At 47.6% G+C, this 18,772-nt stretch overlaps 1 protein-coding gene across 1 annotated transcript in view; it reads left to right on the top strand.

The window, feature by feature from the left end:
* Positions 1-10,576: 10,576 nt before the first annotated feature.
* Positions 10,577-18,772, top strand: part of KCNN4 (potassium calcium-activated channel subfamily N member 4) — a 45,770-nt gene continuing 37,574 nt past the window's right edge. Inside the window, exon 1 of the mRNA XM_053398148.1 lies at positions 10,577-11,324. Within this exon, the coding sequence (XP_053254123.1) occupies positions 11,124-11,324 (201 nt within the window). The 5' untranslated portion in view covers positions 10,577-11,123. The remainder of the gene's footprint in view (positions 11,325-18,772) is intronic.

Below are 18,772 nucleotides of genomic sequence, written 5' to 3'. Positions count from 1 at the left end.
TGGGGAACCCCAAGAGAGGGGGGCCCTAAGCTGCAGCTTGTTTAGCTTATACGTAAATCCGGCACTGTATGTGGTCTTGTCCAGAAGCTGTTGGACTCCATTTCCCCTCAGCCTCAGCTAGCATGGCCAGTGGTGAAGGATGATGGGAATTGTAGCCCCAAACGTATTGGAAGGCATCAATATAGAAGCATCATATTGACCAACTACCCCTGGCTTTAATGAACTCTCTTGGGGGTGTACATCATAAACTTGCTGTTCTAATTTATACTAGGTATTTTGTGGTTTTCATTTTGTAATTTTATGTCACGAACTCACCCTGATGTATGTAGATGAAGGTAGGTATACGAATTTAACAAGTAATAATCATGATAGAAAATCTCCCTACCCTCTCTACGCATCTACATAACATTAATTTATATCCGGTAACTTTTTTATTGTTGTGTTTTATGGTGCTAGTTTAGATTATGATATCCCAGGTTTATTGCATCTCGGCACGCTCTGAAGCGTCCCTTTGAGGAGAGAGACAACGTGCAAACAGAAATACACATGTTGCAAGGTTTGTGGTTTGGGGATAGGAAGATTTGTGGAGCCAGAATGACTGTGAGGCTTCTTCAGTAGACCCTGGCAAAGGTGGCTAGCACCTTTTTATTTTATTTATTTCTTGGTTAGGGAGATAACTGGCAAAATGGCTAGGAAATACCTGAATGGTTGTGTGTCTCCCTCCCTGTGCTCCTGGGTGTCTAGGAGTTATTCCAGAAGACCTGCTTGTTTTCCCAACTTGTTTCCTTGGAGATTAGACGATGTTCACGATTTAATGAGCATTCGCCCAGAGTTGCTTAGGGGAGGCTAAATGTCACTGCATCAAAGCAAGTGTCCCACACTTTCCAATGTATCTTCCTGCCACTTTCATTATCACAAAAAGCCCAATCTCAGGGGGAAGTTATATGTCTCTACAATATATTTGCACTTGTTTGTCTTTTGGGCACCTATGAAAGACCTTCTTTTTCAACATGTGCTTTAAGTAGAGGTGTGGTGTTTTTTTTAATAAATCCCAGTCTGTGTTCCTATTGGATTTTATTATTATTATTTTATGAAATTGTTTTTTGTTGTTAAATTGCTTTGAGGTGTTTCCTAGAAGGCAATGCATAAATGCAATGCATTAAAATGAACAGAGAGATACCTACTCAGTCCTAAGGGAGAAACAGCCTGCACTTAAAAATAAAAATAAAAACCAGAGCATGGAACACTTTCTACATATTTACCAAATAGGCTCTTTTTAATGTAGGGTTAGGACTTCCTGTGAGCAGGCAAGAGGGCCTAAGATATCAGCTCTGGAATGTCTGTTGAATGCCAAGGCACAATGCCCATACTCCACCTATCGGAACATGCAAAATAAATAGGAAGGCACTTCACTAAAATGTCTGATTTCACCTCTCAAAGTATATTAAAAGTGAAATTTCAAAATTCATCCCCCAGCACTGCAAGCTTCCCAGACGGCTGTCCTCCTTTGGAATCAAGATGCTGTGTGTCCCTTATTTGGGTCACCTTACCCACAGAAAGTTACCTATTGTCCAGCTTGGTGGAGGGCAACCTCCCTTTCTAATCACAGAATGCCCTTTAGTTATTTCAACTAGACTGCAAAGCCAAGCAGAAAGGCAAGCGGCCAAGGCAGAAGGAAAGGCCCTCTGATTGTTGAAGGATATTGATTCAGCCACACTCAGAGATGCTGCCTTCTCACCTTTGCCAGGTGCCAAAATGGCACTTCCTCTGGGTCACACAGGCGGATCACAGAGAGCACTTCAGCGGGGGCCTTGCGGAAATTGCAGGTGGCTGCATTTGAAAGTCGCCCAGCTGCTGAGTTTGGCTCTTCACTGTCATTTCTCAACCACTTCTGACCCCTCAAATTTCAACAGAGGAGGGACATTCCTTGCTGGCAAGCTGGGTCTGTCCCCCCGGGTTCTCCTTTGATGGGATCCCTAAAAATAAATAAATACCCAAACCCTCCAGGATGTGCGATTGATGACTCACTGGAGTGGCATCCAACCCATTGCGTCAGGCAAAAGGCAACGCCCAAAGTTGGGATGGTTGGGTGGCGCCATGGCAGGGAGAGGAGCAGGGTACACGATGCGGTGAATGGCCAACCCCAGGTGTGAAGCAAGTCACATGGCTCCATCCCTGCTGGATATCAAACTCTAGGAAGGCCGTTCAGTAAGAATGCCTTCTGTGTTAAGGCCTTGCCTGGTAGCCATAGGCGAGAAGGAATCACAAACAGAATTCTATTGGGATGAGTGAGTGAGAGAGCAAGGGAAGTTTGGTCAAGTTGCTCCATACTTCCCTGTACTAAGCATAGAAACTAAATGGGTGTGGGAAAGCCCAGCTAAGCATACCCTCCAACATTTCTCCAATGAAAACAGGGACGTCCGGTTCCATAATGATAATTTTACTATTTATACCCCACACATCTTACTGGGTTGCCCCAGCCACTCTGGGCAGCTTCCAACATATATAAAACATAATAAAACATGAAACTTTTTTTTAAAAAAACTTCCCTATACAGGATTGCCTTCAGATGGCTCGGGGGTAGGATAACTCCAACATTTCTCCAATGAAAATAGGGACATCCTAAGGAAAAGTGGGACATTCCAGGATCAAATTAGAAACCAGGATGGCTTCTCTAAATCAGGGACGGCCCTGGAAAATAGGGACACTTGGAGGGTCTGGCTTAGAAATGCAGACAGCTGCTGAAGGAGGGACAGAGCACTCCATCTCCCCTGTGCCAGCCCTCAGCTGGTCAGTAATATTCCTTGCAGGCTAGTAGCTTTGGTACACTTATTTGCAAGGCTATAATGAACGAAATAATAATAAAAAATAAACAATTTCCATCCTACTTGTCTACTGATGAACCTAGCGGGTTGTTACCTAAGTTCTACTTGAAGAAGAAAATCCATTGAAATTAAAGGACGTAAATTGTTATTATTATTTATTTATTTGATTCATTGAAGCCCATTAGTCATGTCCATTAATTTCAACGGGTCTACTCTGAATAATGCACAAGCCCTAGATATAGCCCAGAGCAGCTGCCAGCAAAGATTTAAATCAACAGCAATAAATTATTTCGATCCTGCTTTTATACTAATGTACTCATGAGTGGTGATCATCCTGTATACATTCCTGCAATGCAGAAATCTTTTGCCCAACTTCGGGCTCAAACACATGACCCGGAGATAAAGAGCCTTGTGCTTTACCAACTGAGCTACATCTCTTGATTATTATTTCATTACTGTAATAGTATTTTCTGTCTAGCTTTTCTGCTGGTGTACTCAGAGCAGGGACCAGCATAGGTTTAAAAAGTAGTCACAAGAAAACAATACAGATAACCAATTAACTACAAGCAGCTCTGTAGCCAGTCTAGACGTTAACACAGAAAGAACAGTAAAATTGGGTGGCGGCACAATCTAAATTTACAGACAAAAAGACTGCTGAAATAAAAATGCCTTTTCTAAGGGAAAAGGCTCAAAGTTCATACATTTTTCAAGGATAAAACTGGATTAGCCACCGTTTGCGTTCCAAATCAGACAAAGCCAAGCCTGCCTGTCTGGTGCATGTATCTACAAAAAATTTAAATAAGTAGTTGTGCATCACTTTTTTTGCAGGGAGGAGTGTACACTCTGAACATCTTAGCTATGCACCTAAATCATCCTATCTGAGCAGCCCTCAAGACTCCGTTGTCAACTTGGATTGATGGGGCGGCATTGCTGGCATGCAGCTGGAACAGAGATCGGTTGGCACTTGAGAGAGACTCTCCAAATACAGTTGTACCTTGGTTTTCAAAAGCCTTGTGAGTCTAACGTTTTGGCTCCCGAACACCACAAACCCGGAAGTGAGTGTTTTGGTTTGTGAATTATTTTGGAAGCCGAACGTCCGGCGCGGCTTCCGATTGAGTGCAGGAAGCTCGTGCAGCCAATCGGAAGCTGTGCCTTGGTTTCCGAACATTTTCAGAAGTCAAATGGACTTCTGGAATGGATTCAATTCGAGAACCAAGGTACGACTGTAACTACCTTTTGCTAGCCCCCCATTGCCCAGGTGATATATAACACGTCTGAACCCTGGCTGAGCTGCAAGACTACAGGCTGATGAGTTGCCTCCTTCCCTTCTGATTCTTCCTCTGATACCCTTTGGCTACATTCACACGATACATTTTAAACACTATTTTAAGCACGCTTTTAACAGCTGTGCTTTCCTCCCAAGAATTCTGGGAGCTGTAGTTTGTTGAGGGTGTAGAGAGGAGTTTATTTATTTTTGCTTTTTTTATATCCCAATGTGCTGTGCACAGCTCTACCTGCCTCAATATCATGCCCATACTGTCTGAACATGACAGTATGTATGGAACATAGTTATGTAATAGCTAATCCGCAATAGGATTTCATGTTAGGAGAGCTCTGGAGGGAAGTTGGGTTCTCCCTGGGAAATCGCTGGCTTCCAACGCACTGTGGTCACTCTTGTCCGGCACCTCAGTTTCTTTTCTGTAAAACGGGAATAATAATAATGATAATGACTCACTTCAGACAGCTGTCATCACGAGGGTGATTAACAAGTCTGGCAAAGCCTCACAAAGCACTTCCCCGGTCTTGTATGAACGATTATTAATAAACAGCTCAAGGCTAAACTTACAGCCAACACAACTGACTCACACTTTGCCATGTGGTTGTGGCAAGGCCTTTTCTTCAGGCTGGCGAATGTAACCCCACTCACACCCATTTCTCCAGCTCCTCTCAGATCGCTTGGAGTTTGCTTCTTCGTCTGTTGAGAGACTCCAAAATAAAAACATATACAGTATATATCTCCCTGGAAGTCACACTTCAATCTGGAAGCCCAAGCCTGTAATTCTGTGCCTCTGTTTACAAGGGAATCGGTTGTGCATAGTCACACACTTTTCACATGCTCAGAAGCACTGCGTTTCCTTGGATTATTTTTTTAAAAATATCTTCCAGGGTTGAGCCCAGCACTGAAGAATGATTGTGCTATGATAATTCCTTCCCAGGACCCAGAGGTGAAGGAAGATGAGGCTCCCTTTCCCACGAGCAATTGTGTTCCCACAGGTGCAATTCTGTTCATCTCCCCGCAGCAGTACTAAAGGGCAAGTGCTGAGCTTCTATGCCCGCTATTGAAGGTAGGTAGATCTTCTGGCCATCTTGGCTCATATTTAGCCCCGTGAATGAGCATTTGCCCTCAAGACCTGCCTCCAAGGCTCACCTCCCCTGTGCCAACGGGCACATCAGAGTACCTGCTATTCCACAGGAATCAAGGAATTTCTAACCCAATGAGGAAAAGGCGACTTTAGGTCCCCGCCTGGCTTCAAGAACAGCATCCAGGAAGTGGAAGGCCCAGCAGGAAGAAGCACTTCTGCCTCTTACTTCTTGAAAGCTCCAGTGCTGCCAACCCGAATTAGCCCCAGCAAAATAGCCCCTTTCTCATACACTGCTGCAGTTTGTGGCTTTGCAGTCTGGACTAGGAAATCCACCCAATGGTATCTGACTCACCATGACTGAGGCAGATTACCTCCCTCCCTCGCACAACCAAAGAAAGGAGAGGGAGGGAAATGCCACAATTTTAGTTGCGTATCTGAGGGAACGGCCTGTGTTTGCTCAGAGCGGTCAGCGAAAAGCACTCTGCACATGTTCAGAGGTGTCGACTGCTATCGCTACACTGTGTGCTCCGGCTACATATGATTTAGAAATAACACCTATAAGACGTTAGCTGCAATCCTGTGCTCCGGGGCCGAGTACTCGTATTGCAACTATGTGCTGGGGCTAAATCCCAGTGAAGCTTGGACACAGCTTAAATCCTGCCACGGCCTCCATCCTGTTGCATTTCTCAGCTCTGAATTTACCGCCCTGTTTTCTTAATTTACCTAAATGTAATTTTCGCTACTGGATGTCATTTGTGATTGTAATCACCTTAGGGCGGAGCTTTCCAAACTTTTCATGCTGGTGACACGCTTTTTTGACATGCATCATTTCGTGACGCAATACTTCAGTTTTACTAGCAAACCGAAGGTTAAAGAAACCCCTTTTCCAGCCCCAGGAGGAGCGCATGACACGTCTGCATGACACACCTACACACTGCAGCCGACACACTAAAGTGTCGTGACACTCAGTTTGGAAAGCTCTGCCTTAGGCTGTGTGGGACTGCACAAGCTAATAAAGAACTACAAAACCAGAAAAGACAAATCATGGTAACCCTTTGAACAATCCTGAAATATTGTCAGTATAGTCAGAGGATAAATGTTGAACTAGGACTGGGCTCAAATCCCTGCTCCACTGTGATCTTTGGAGAGCCACTACTGACCAGAACAAATAGTACTCGACTAGAACCAGTGGCCTAACTCTTCATTCTTCTTCTTTGGCGATCACTCATAGCCGAGAAAGATTGTCTTCCATGAACACGGTCCTAACCGTGAGTCTGTAAGTGAATGTGGAGGCCAATTCTGGATCCTCACGTCCTTTCACAGTGGGGACATACTACAAGGATAGGGAGCCTGTGGCCTTTCACCTGTTTTTGAACTACAACTCCCATCATCCTTGACCTCTGGCCATGTTGAATGGGCTGCAGAGAAATGGAATCTGTTAATATCTGGAGGATCACAAGTTTCCCATCCCTGCTGTACAAGATAACAAAAAACAAAAAAAACTGATGGCTGCAGAATCTCACAATTAAGCAGAAAGGAAGTCATGGGTGCAGGAGTGCCCCTTAAACTCAAAACCTGGGGGGTTTCCTCCCATTGCAAAAACTTGGGGGTTTCCTTCCATTGCAAATAGCCTCTTTGGTCAAATTCCACACTATACCACTTAAAGCACATAACATTCCCCAAAGAAACCTAGAAACTGTAGTTTCAGGGTGCTGGGAATTATAGCTCTGTGACTAGGCAACTACAATTCCCAGGATTCTTGTGGGGGAAGGCATGTGCTTTAAAAGTACAGTGTGGGTGTGACCTATGTCCGAGCCCTGTTTGGACCGGAATTTCATGTGCCCATGGAGGAAATTCCCCTGATCTCTCTTGCACCCAACATTCTTTTTGTGACCCTGAGCCAGGATTTCTGATAGGGCTGCTGATCTTTGGAGAAAGTGCCCAACACTGGGAAGTTAAACAGGTGGAGTTTTCCTGGCTGCTAGAAACAGTGCTTAGGGAAGCTTCGCCTGTTGAATTTCATCCATCCCACCATTGTTCAAGCCCTTATGAGAGAAACAAAACAAGGCAGCAATTCTCTCCACCCCAAACTGCCCCTGCAGCAGGACGAAGCTTCAGGTGATGGAGTGGAGATCATTGAAGACAGGAATCTGAGTCTGAGTAGTGAAGGGATGACTTTTTAAAATGTGGGACCATGGATGAGAGATGAATTTTTGGTTTCAAAATGCCTCGGGCCAGCTCTTCTCCACAGCCTCCTTCCTTCCCTGCTTTACTTTCTTCAGGAGGCTTAGAGAATTCTAACAAAACATATTAAAATGTCAAGCAAAATAAAATAAGTGGAACCACCTGCAACTGGGAGGAAATCAGCCCCAAGAAAGAAATAACTTGTTGGCCTTCCAGAAGATCCCAGGCATTGGCTCATCCCCTGCCTTCAGTTATCACAGGGCAAGGAGGACCAAGGGAGAAGAACAAGGAGTCCATCTGCTCTGCAGGATTGCCAAGCAGGCATGAACTCACAATTCAACAGGTGCAGGGTTTTTATCCCCAGCATGGAGAAACAATGGAGAAGGTTTCAACCTTTGAATTTCGGAGTGTTGTAAAAGGCGCAGGAAGGACTCACTCTAGCCGGCCCTTGATGCTGTCAACCACACCCTTCATTGACTTTGTTTTGCACCCTCTTGGAGGTGTTTTTGCTTGGTTGGGGTGCACCTTCGAACTCTGATAATGCCCTTTGCTTCCCTGGATGTGTTGGTGTGCATGTGCAGAAACTTGCCTACCATAAAAAGGTAAAATTGACATCCATTGCTCTGCTCACGTTTTGCCCCTTCCCCCTCTCCAAGGTTGCCCAGAAGGGAATCAGAGAATCAGAGAACTGTAGAGCTGGAAGGGACCCTGGGGATCATCATACAACCGCCTGTAATGCAGGAATATGCAGCTGTCCCACACGGGGATTGAACTTGAAACCTTGGCATTATCAGCACCATGCTCTAACTTTCTAGGAATGTGGCCCTTAAGCTGAAATGGGCCTGTCAATGGCTTCTAACTGCATGGCTATTTGCAGCCTCCCGGCTGCCTATTACAGGTATGTCTCTGCATGAATGAATGAATGAATGAATGTGAAGGTCACAGAAGAATGAAGTGACTCTTTATTGCTTGATAGACTCTCCCCTGCCCCATGCACAGCCACACCCAGAACAATGACACACACAGAAAGTGGGGGCTCCTCTGCCTCTGGGTAGCTATGCTTCTTCAGCAGTGCAATTCCTTTACCTGTCTATACAGAAAGGGCTGTCCTTTTCCTTCCTACCCGAAAACAGCCAGCAAGAACATCACGAAGCTGAAAATGTTGAAACCATGGAGGCACCCAACTTCTTGCTTCTGGAGCTCTCTCATTCTGTGTGCTCCGTTAACTATGAAATCCCTAATTTGGGTGCCTCGCCTCTTTCCCCAGGCTGCAAACCTGGGCGGCGGCCAGCTCTCTGAGAGCTGCTGTCCACCTGCGGGTGGCTCTGTGCCCATCTCTGCAATAGCACCCACTGTGTCCATGTGTCCAAATGATGAACTGGCAGAGCTTCATTGGAGGGGATCCAAAATTGTAGGGTTTGTAGTTAAGGAAGCTGGGTGGCATCACACATCTGGTGCCTGGGTGGGAGACCTGTGCCTTGGCTGGCAGAGCTTAAGGTGAAAGGGTTTTTCATCTGCAAAGCAGATTCCATTATTCATCTGGAAATGCCCTCTGTCCAAGGACCCACGTGCACTTGGCTGAGGTTAGTTGACCAGCATGTATGTGTGTCCCAGGCTCTTATAGTTCCCCGTGGCTTGTATCTACCTAGGCTATTATAATACAATAATTGCTGCAAATGCCTAGGACCTAATTATAATTTCTCCATTGCTGCTTCGTTCCTACCTACCTAGGCTAGCATAAGAATCCCCTCACTGATGCCTAGTTGGCTAGTACAATATATAATTCATTCCTTAAATATACTTTGGAACTTTGAAGGAGGCTAGCACACAAACACCAGGATCCACTTGCCTGGAAATTTACAGGGTTCATCCCCTTTTGTGCACCTACTATGTCTCCAGCTTTCATGTACCTGTGTGGAAAAAAAACAGAAAGTTATGGCCAGTTTAATTTTGATTTTATAAATAAAAATGAAAATGTAAAGTTTAAATGTGACTATCACAGGGGCCCTTGATCTGCCTCTCTGAAATTTAGCAGGGTTAATCCCCTCTTGTGGGGGCTACTGCACCTGCAGGTTTCATGCACCTCTGTGGAAAAGAAAACCCCATAAACTTATGGCTGTTTCTGTTCCCCCATGCATGTCAATGGGAAGACTGGAGCTATGGTTTCCTAAATATTGGTTTGGATGTGAGATCTGAGGTGAGACCCTCCCAAAGTGAACCCAAGGGAACAGGGGCTGAGTCAAGGTGCCAACACAAGCTGCAAATGTGGGGGGGGTGTGGCCTCATACCCTCATACAGTTACGCCATTGATCTCATTGGGACTCTTGAGATAAATTGCCTATAGGATTGCAGCCTTGTATGATCCTAGTGGCATCTTTGCAAGTGCAAGACTGAAATATGTTTTTATTGGTAATCAGTGCCTATTGGGGGTTTATAAAACAGTTGTCTGAATTCTGCTTGTCGGGCTACTTGGTCATGAGTAGGAAGAATATTCTCTGCAGGATCTCAGAGGTACTCTCGCCTCCAGAGGCTGAACTAAGCCTTGCATCCCGGACAGAACTTCTTAGGGTGCTGCTGGTGGGGTGTAATAGAGATTTTGAGCTTCAGAGCACCGCGTCGGCTTAAAAGACAACGACGGGAAACTTGCCTCGATAAGGGCAGCACTTCAGCTCTCAAGCACCTAAAGCCTTCCTCAGGAACAGCGTGCCTCTGAGCATGGGCAGAGCTCTTTCATCCTTCGCCGCGGCAGCCACCGTTTATTCGTTAGTGTTGGGACAGTTTCGAGGTCAGAATTGCGCTTGTCATGCAGCGTCGAGCGCCAGCGGTTCCTCTTACGGGTGAGTAAATGAAAGAGGAGGAAGAGAGAGAGAGATCGCAAACCTTTACCAAGTTTCCACGTGCTTGAGCCCCAGCGAGCCACACCTCCCCACCCTACAGGAACCCAAGAAGCTGTCTTCTACCGAGTCAAGCCGTTGCTCCACCTAGCTCAGCGTTGCCCACACGGATCGGCAGCGGCTCTCCAAGCTTGCAGGAGGCAGGGGACACCCCCAGACCCGCTGGGCGATGCCCGGGACCGGGGGGGGGGCACTAAAGGCGGCACCTTCTGCGCGCAAGGCAGGCGCGTTTTCGCTGCGCTACGGCCCTTTGGCGCGCCGTCCTTGCGCTGCTTCGGCGCTCAGGTTCCCTCCCTCCCGCCTTCCCTCCGCCGTTGTTCCCTCCCCGGGGAGCCCCCGCCCTGCCCTGCCCCGTGACGAAGCACTAGAGACCGGCCCGCCGGCTACTTGCCCAGTTCCTCCGGCGCTCTCTGGGGCTGCCTCCACTCTCCACCCTCTTCCTTGGCCGGATCGCTGCCACCGGCTCCGCGCGCTTGGAGAACTTCGCCGCGCGCTCTTTCTTCTTCTGGCCTCCTTCCTTCCATTTTTTAATTTATTTTTTTTTTAAACCCACGCTCTTCACTTTCTCTTTCTTCTCCGGACCTTCCAGCTCGCCTTCCTTCTTGTTCTCGCTTTCCCCACACGTCGCTCGTGCTTTGCTTTCTTTTTTTGTTTCTTCCACCCTCTTCCTTTCCCGGCCACCCCGGAGCGCCAGCAGGTGCCACCGCCCCATAATACCCCCACCGCCCCCCTCTTTCGCCCTGGCTGCCTGCTGGCTGCTCAAGAGGCAGGGATGGGGGGCTGCCCAGGGGGTCTTCAGCCCCTGCCTCCCAACCTCGGCGGCCAAGCGCTCGTCCGTCACTGGCAGCGCGCAAGAGATGCAGAGCAAGGAAGACCCGGCGGAGACCACGGTGCTGCCCATCCCTGGAGAGCCCGGCGACAACCTGCGGCGCCTCCGAGGCAGGAAAGTTTTGCTGGGGGAAGAGAAGAAGCTGGCTGGCTGGGCGCTGGGCATAGCCCTTCTCGGCATCTTCTTGATGATTTTGCACACCGAACTGGCTTGGTTTGGACGCTGTCAGGTAAGTCACCTTTACGCTCGACTCTTAACAGCCCTCACCAACCAAATGTTCTCTTGTCCGGATGTTTTGGACTGATGGGGATTGTGGTCCAAAACATCTGAAAGGCACCAGGGTTAGCAAAGGTGTTTTAATAGCAGGTGTTTGCCCCAGATCCGTTTCCATTTGGGGGACTTTTTAAAGTTTTGCCTCATGCAGAGAAGATACAGAAGGAGTGCAATTTGGAGTTAGGAAGAAACTTCTCCTAAAATCGGGTCAGCTGGGGGAGATTCATGGTCTTTGCTCTCTCTATACATCAGGGATGGTGTCTGTGGTGTCCCAACAGATGTTTAATGGACTCCAGTCAAGCATGGCTAATGGTCAGGGAGGGTGGGAACTCTCCATCCCTGATGAGACACCCAAGAGCCTGCTGCTGCTGCTGCTGCTTTTCCATCCGATGAAGAATTCTGTGGAATTCAAAAGCTGGCACGCACTCTCATCAACCACAAGTCCCTCCGTTGACATGCACAACCTATAATTGGAGAGTCGTGGTGGTGCACTGACTGCTTGGTCTTGGATGGGCTGGGTGGGCAGAGTCTTTTTCAAAACCCAACTCTGCAATAAAGTTCACTGAGTGACTTTGGTCTTAAGCAGCCTGCGAAGGGATTGAGTTCTTTGGGAGAAGGGCAAGATTGAAAACGTGACGTTTCCTTGTCCATACCCCATTGCTTCTGCACCAAACACTCAAAATAGGTATCAAAAGGAAATGGAGGCAATTTACCATTTCCTAAACCAAAGTTTAGGACATTGTGAGCTGGGAATGCATCCTTCTATATTTTCTTTTTCCGTTGCCCAGTGCAATATCTCATTGCAACAAAACAATAGCCTCAGAACAATAAACATGCGCGGCTTTCAGTCATGACCCTGCCTGCTCCTCAAGAGCGCCCAGCCACCCTCCACCTCTGGTGATAAAAGTGGGAGTTAATTAACATACAGATGAAACTAGTCCTATTAAATTAACCTGCGGGACTCATTGCCACCCAGTGTTGTGACGGCCACCAGCACACACGGTGGCTTCAAGAATTGCTTCAGTGATATCCTGCACACATCTGTCCCACTGAACTCCAGCTCCCATCATCTCAGACAACTGGCAGTGCTGGCTGGGGTTTCTGTGATGTATGTTGTGGTCCAGCAACACCTAGAAGGTCCCTGGGTTCTCTATCCCCTTCCTTAAGACCTACTCAGAGTAGGTGCCTGCCTGGATTCTGCCTCGGAGGTGGCCGTACCACGAGGGAAGGTGAGGCAGCGGCCTCTGGTGGTTGAGGGAGCGGAAAGCAGGTGGACCCAATCTGCAGGGCATCATTCACAGAGAAGTTTTTTTAAAAAAACACCTCGATTTCTTAGAAGTCTTTTTGCAGGAGCCCTGTTGAAGTGAATGAGAACTGAGGGGCAGAGTAGAGATGATGCGGGGAATTTATTAACAGCATCTTGCTTTTTTTAAAAAAAAAAATGCTAAAAACAGCCAAAGGTATTAATCAGGACTGTGTGTGTGTGTGTGTGTTTGTGTGTGTGCGCGCGCTTAACCCTTTCATTCCATGCCAGTTTCCCAATTAAATCAACCTTCCAGCTGCCATTTAGCCCAGCTATTTTGCTAGTACCACTGTGCTTCCTCCCATGGGGCAAACAGAAGATTGGTGCAGAATTTAACCAGACAAATAGTGAAATCGGCCATCTCTCAGTCCTCCCCCTCATAAGTCCTGCAGCTTTTCTTAACATTTGCAAGAGAGAGAGAGAGAGAGAGAGAGAGAGAGAGAGAGAGAGATCCTGTTTAGGGATTTCCTGCATCACTTCTGGATTGGTCCTGGAATGAACAGCCGCTCATTCCAATGCAGTTCATGCAAAAAAACATCCCAGCAGCTTCCTTCCTTCTCCTGTTTAATTTGTGTTTCTCAGCTGGGAAGGGATTGCACTTGGACTTTCCTGCCTCAACAGCACAAGTGGGTTCCCGTTTGTGGCTAACCTGTGATATCTGACGCTATGCACTCGATATGTGAGGACACTTCTGAGTCCTCCAAACCATGGCTATTTTGGGGATGGGGTTCTATGGGTGTGACTTACAGCCATGGAAAAGCCAGAGGTTTCTGAGCACCCAAAACACACCTCTTCACTCCTACGAGCAAGAGGCATTGTCCCGGTTCGAGGATGAATTCCAGCCAAGTGAAAGAGCACAGAACAGGCCCAGCGAGGACAATGGCTTGGAGAGGTGGGCTGTCCAGAGGGCAGAATCAGTGCCACTTTTGACTTCATGGGAGAAGGTGAACTGGAGGTTCCCCAACCCAGATCTCCCTGATTAGGGAAGCAGAAAGGAAAAACACCCTTGGGAAAAGAAGACCCTCCATATTCACTGATTTGTGTATTTCTGTGTTGGAGGAGGAAAGAGTCCACTGTTTGTGTCCCCAGACAAGATCATGTGTGTCTGCAGTAACTTTTTATTTTTAAAAAAGACACCTCTACATCTTACCAGAAGACAAAACAGTGATGGTGCTTTCAACAGGGAGATGTAGTGGAAGGGAGAGCCAGCGTGGTGTATTGGTTAGAGTGTTGAACTAGGACCTGGGAGACCAGGGTTCAAATCACAGAATCTTGTAGGGTTGGAAGGGATCATGAGGGACATCTAGTCCAACCCCCTGCAATGCAGGAATCTTTCGCCCCATGTGAGTCTCGAACCCATGACCCTGAGATTAACAGCCTCATTCTCTACCGACTGAGCTATCCCAGCAATGCACACAGGATGACCTTGGGCCAGTCCCATCCTCTCAGGCTAACCTACCTCACAGAGTTGTTGCGAGGGTAGAATGGGGAGCAAGAGAACCTTGAGCAACTTGGAGTTATAAATGAAAATGGGGACTTTTTATTTATTTTATTTATTTTCACGTTTATATCCCACCTTTTCTCCAAGGAGCTCAAGTTGGTGTTGACACTTGCCCCTCTCCCCACAACAATCTTGTGAGGTAGTTACAGGTAGGTAGCCGTGTTGGTCTGCTGTAGTCGAAACAAAATAAAAAAAAATTCCTTCCAGTAGCACCTTAGAGACCAACTTAGTTTGTTATTGGTATGAGCTTTCGTGTGCATGCACACTTCTTCAGATACGAAAGCTAATACCTGTGAGGTAGGTTAGGCTGAGAGGCAGCGACTGGCCCCAAGGTCACCCAGTGGGATTCCTGGCTGAGCGGGGATTTGAACCCTGGTCTCCCAGATCCTAGATTTGACACTCTCATCATTACGCCACATTGGCTCAGACTGGCTACACCACAACCAAGAGAACAGAGTTTCTCCTTGGGTACGTTGTGCTGGTGGATCTAGGTGTGGAGCTTGCAAACCGTCCTCATCACACTGCCGTAGCACAGCTCTCTGGTCTGAGTCATCTTGGCTCTGACTTCATCAAACACTTCCCTTGCCCTGCAGGCAGCTCTTAACTGTAGATTCCCCCCCCTTGATAACAAAAGGGCTGTAAGCTTTCTTCACAAGTGAGGCTTACGCTGGTGTTTGTATTACCCCACATTTGTAATGCAAATGAAAAGTCTACATGGCTAGAGCCAGCCTCATCTGCTTGTCTGCTTCAGGAAGCCAAAGACAGCCAGACAGCGATGGCTGATAATAGGCCACTGACTTTAAGCGCTCAGTTAATGCAGTTTAGGAAGTTCTGTGCATGCTGGAAAGCAAAACTTCTGAAATAAGAGATTGTGAAACTGGAAGAAAACGATGCGGTGTGTCTTTGCAGGACATTAAGGTCAAGGTAAAGGGACCCCTGACCGTTAGGTCCAGTCGCAGACGACTCTGGGGTTGCGGCGCTCATCTCGCTTTATTGGCCGAGGGAGCCGGTGTACAGCTTCCGGGTCATGTGGCCAGCATGACTAAGCCGCTTTTGGAGAACCAGAGCAGCGCACGGAAACGCTGTTTACCTTCCCACCGGAGCGGTACCTATTTATCTGCTTGCACTTTTTGGCGTGCTTTCAAACTGCTAGTTTGGCAGGAGCAGGGACTGAGCAACGGGAGCTCATCCCGTCATGGGGATTCGAACTGCTGACCTTCTGATCGGCAAGCCCTAGGCTCTGTGGTTTAGACCACAGCGCCACCCCTGCCCCATTTGCAGGGCACTCATTTGCAGCGAGATGAGTGCTGCAACCCCAGGGTCGTCCGTGACACACCGCATCGTTTTCTTCCAGTTTCACAATCTCTTATTTCAGAAGTCTCGTTTTTCAGTATGCACAGAACTTCCTAAACTGCATTAACTGAGCACTTAAAGCAATGCTTTTACTGGAATATTCCAACATGGTTCCTGCCAGCTGATTTGGAGATGAGAGCTGTGGTCCAAGACAGCTGGGGGTATCAAGGTTGCCAAAGGCTGGAATAATGTTGTTGTTGGCATCATGGGTGTAGCCAAGGGGGGCGGGGGTGGACAGCTGGCCCCCCAATCAATAAAAATCAGTACAAATCTGAGGTTCTCCCCACCCCAAAACAAAAGCCTGCTCCCCTAACAAAAATCCTGGCTACGTCCATGGTTGGCACCCATCTTTCTCAAAAGACAATGGAGTGTGTCTCTGGGGGGTGAAATCAAACTGCTGCGACCCTTCCCACAAAACCAGCAGCCAAACATAGAAGCTAATCTCCTCTTAAGATGCATGGAAAGCTATGTCAGACCACTGGTATGTCGAGCTCAGTATTGTCTACACCTCTTCAGGATTTGGGACAGGAACCTCCCCTGCCCTGCCTGGGGATTTCATGGCCCTTCTACATGCTAAGCATGCTCTGCCACTCTACCTATGGCCTTCCAGCTGTTGACAAGCTCTGACTCTCACTCCACTCCCCAGGCAGCGCAGCCAATGGTCAGGGATGATGGGAGTTGTGGCGGGTTACAGGTGCCCCATCACTGCTATAAAGCTTAGATGTATTGAGCTGCTCCAGCACAGCAGCTGGGAGGCTGAGTTTCAAATAAGAATATAGGAAGAATCCTACGGGATCAGGCCAATGGCCTACCTAGTCCAGCATCCTGTTCCCACAAAAACCCACAAGCCAGAGCACGAGCACCTTTCCCACCTGCGATTCCCAGAGACGGGCATTCAGAGGGCATCCTCCACTCAACTCCCAAAGCCAAAACGAACGGGAGGAACAGAAACCGAAAAGAATATGAAAAGGTTCTCGAAAGCACTTACAATTAAAAGTTTATCATAGCTCAGCATCTTTCAGAACCAAAGGTCCTTCAACTGGAGACTTTCCGAAGCAGTTTGCACAAATGCTGCTGACTGTCCGGCGCCATGGGGAAAAACAGGGAACAAGTGGGGTTTGGGTTTCTGTCGTTTTGCATCTGTCTTTTCAGAGTTCCTTTTTGCACAACCTGTTTAGATGGGTCTAGACCGGCCATGCTCTCCCAGCCTTAATCCCACCCCCTTTTGTGTTACTATAGGGCAGGGCTTCCCAAACCATGGTCTGTGGACCACTGGTGGTCACAAACTTCATTTTGGTGGTCCAGGGCAAGGCTGTAAAGAAGAACATTTATCCTTTGAATTCTGTAAAGTTCTGCAGAATTCGAACTGGAATGCAATGAAGTGCAATATAAGAAAGGAAGGGACCAATCAAAACACAATTAAAAATCATTACAAGTGCTACAGCAGGCACACAAAAATCACCAAGAGCCAGTGCGGTGTAGTGGTTAGAGGGTCAGACTATGGCCTGGGAGACCAGGGTTCAAATCCCCTGCTTCTGTGCTGCTAACGCAGCAAAAACAACGCAGGAGGCAGCAGCTACAGCAGCCACAGCAGGCGCTGTGATTCGCCAAAGGTTTGACTTCACCCCTGGAGTGCACTCCATTGTCTCTCGAGACAGATGGATGTCAACAACAATTCAAAGCACATTCAATACAACTTAAAGCACACAACTTCCCCCAAGGAATTTGGGGGACTAGTTCCCCCCTCATATAGCTCCAATGCCCAGCACTCACAACAAACCACAGTTCCCGTGATTCTTGGGGGAAGCTATGTGTTTTAAACAAGCATTGAATGTGCTTTAATTGTATGGTGCGGATCATTGCTAAGCATGCCAAGCTCTGCCGATCTCCCACCCCGTAAAAATGTCTCCTGTACCTTATCCCAGAGAAGCAGGAAACAGAAAGTCCTCGCTCTGGCTTGTCTCCTCCATCCCCTCCCTTGAGATTTATTGCATTTTGCTGCTGCTGCAATTAGAGACCTGCAGGGTGGAAGGACGTTGGGGACATCAAGACCACGGGAAAGGGAAGGGAATGTGCTTATTCAGGGGTGGGGTGCAGGACTGAATGGACAAGTCCCAGCATAGCGGGGCAAAGGCGTGCTGAAGTGAAAGATTTGTATCAGTTGCATAACACAGAAGGTGCTGAGGTTAAAGCCCGCAATTGATCGTGTGTGTGTGTGTGTGTGTGTGTGTGTGTGTGTGTGTGTAAGCTAGCCTAAGTGATCCATAAGATAAAGTAGCTGAGGCAGATTGCTTATCTGACCCTTCTGAGTCATCAGCAGTTGGATTGTCCGTAAACATTCTGTGACATCACCAGTCGCTAGCATTCCATAACTGGTCCTTTCTCCTCAGCTGTTAGAATGCCCGTAAACATTCTGTGACATCACCAAAGCTGAGGCAGTGACAGGGTTTGGAGGTGGCTGGGCAGTGGCCTGCATCTATAAAGTGCTTCTTAAACCTCTAAAGTGTTTGAAGGAGACTTCCTGTGGAGCAGTCATTCCCAGAGTGTAAGGTGGGTCTTTGTAGGGTGATTAGCTACTTCCTCCTTGATCCCCTTCCAGAATGTGCCAGGAATTCAATCGCTGAGCTTTCCTTTGTAAATGCCAAACAGTGTTGCCATCTTTTGCAGGGTGTGTGTGTGTGCGCCTGCCGGCCTGAGAGGGTTGCATTGGTAAGAGAGGTATGGCAAGCAGAAATACAACAGGAGCAGTGTGCCCTGGAGATGTGGTGACTGGGGAAAAGACCTGCTGAATTTCTGCCTGTTGTGCAAATGTTTTTTTAAAAAAAGTGCAGCAGTTCAGACTAGAGAGGGGGAGGAAGTAGCAACACTAGTGAGAACAATAAATTGGGGCATGACCTGCTTTTTCCAAAGTTCTTTTTTTTTTACCTCAATTTGTGTGGTGGTGGTTAATTTCATCTACTTACCTACTACTAGGTTGAGGGCAGTAGACCATGCGAATCACTGCGGGGGGAATAAAAAACCAGGTGTTGTATCTTATAAGGAATGAAGAACCAAACCCTTAACATGCAAGGAAGAACTGACAGGTCAGGGGGTGCTGAATTATTCCCCGCTACCCTGATCCTCCCCTGGAAATCAGCCCTGCAACCGCTTAAAATCCACCTGCTGAACTGAGCTCCAAAAGGAGTGTGAGGTCAATGGGGAGTGGGATGGGTTAAGCACCTCTTCCTCTCCCTCATCAAATGATGGC

The sequence above is a fragment of the Podarcis raffonei genome, chromosome 8 (genome assembly GCF_027172205.1).
Source record: "Podarcis raffonei isolate rPodRaf1 chromosome 8, rPodRaf1.pri, whole genome shotgun sequence".
NCBI classification, from domain to species: domain Eukaryota; kingdom Metazoa; phylum Chordata; class Lepidosauria; order Squamata; family Lacertidae; genus Podarcis; species Podarcis raffonei.
Note: the sequence above shows the minus strand (reverse complement) of the source record. Positions and strands in the feature narration are given on the sequence as shown.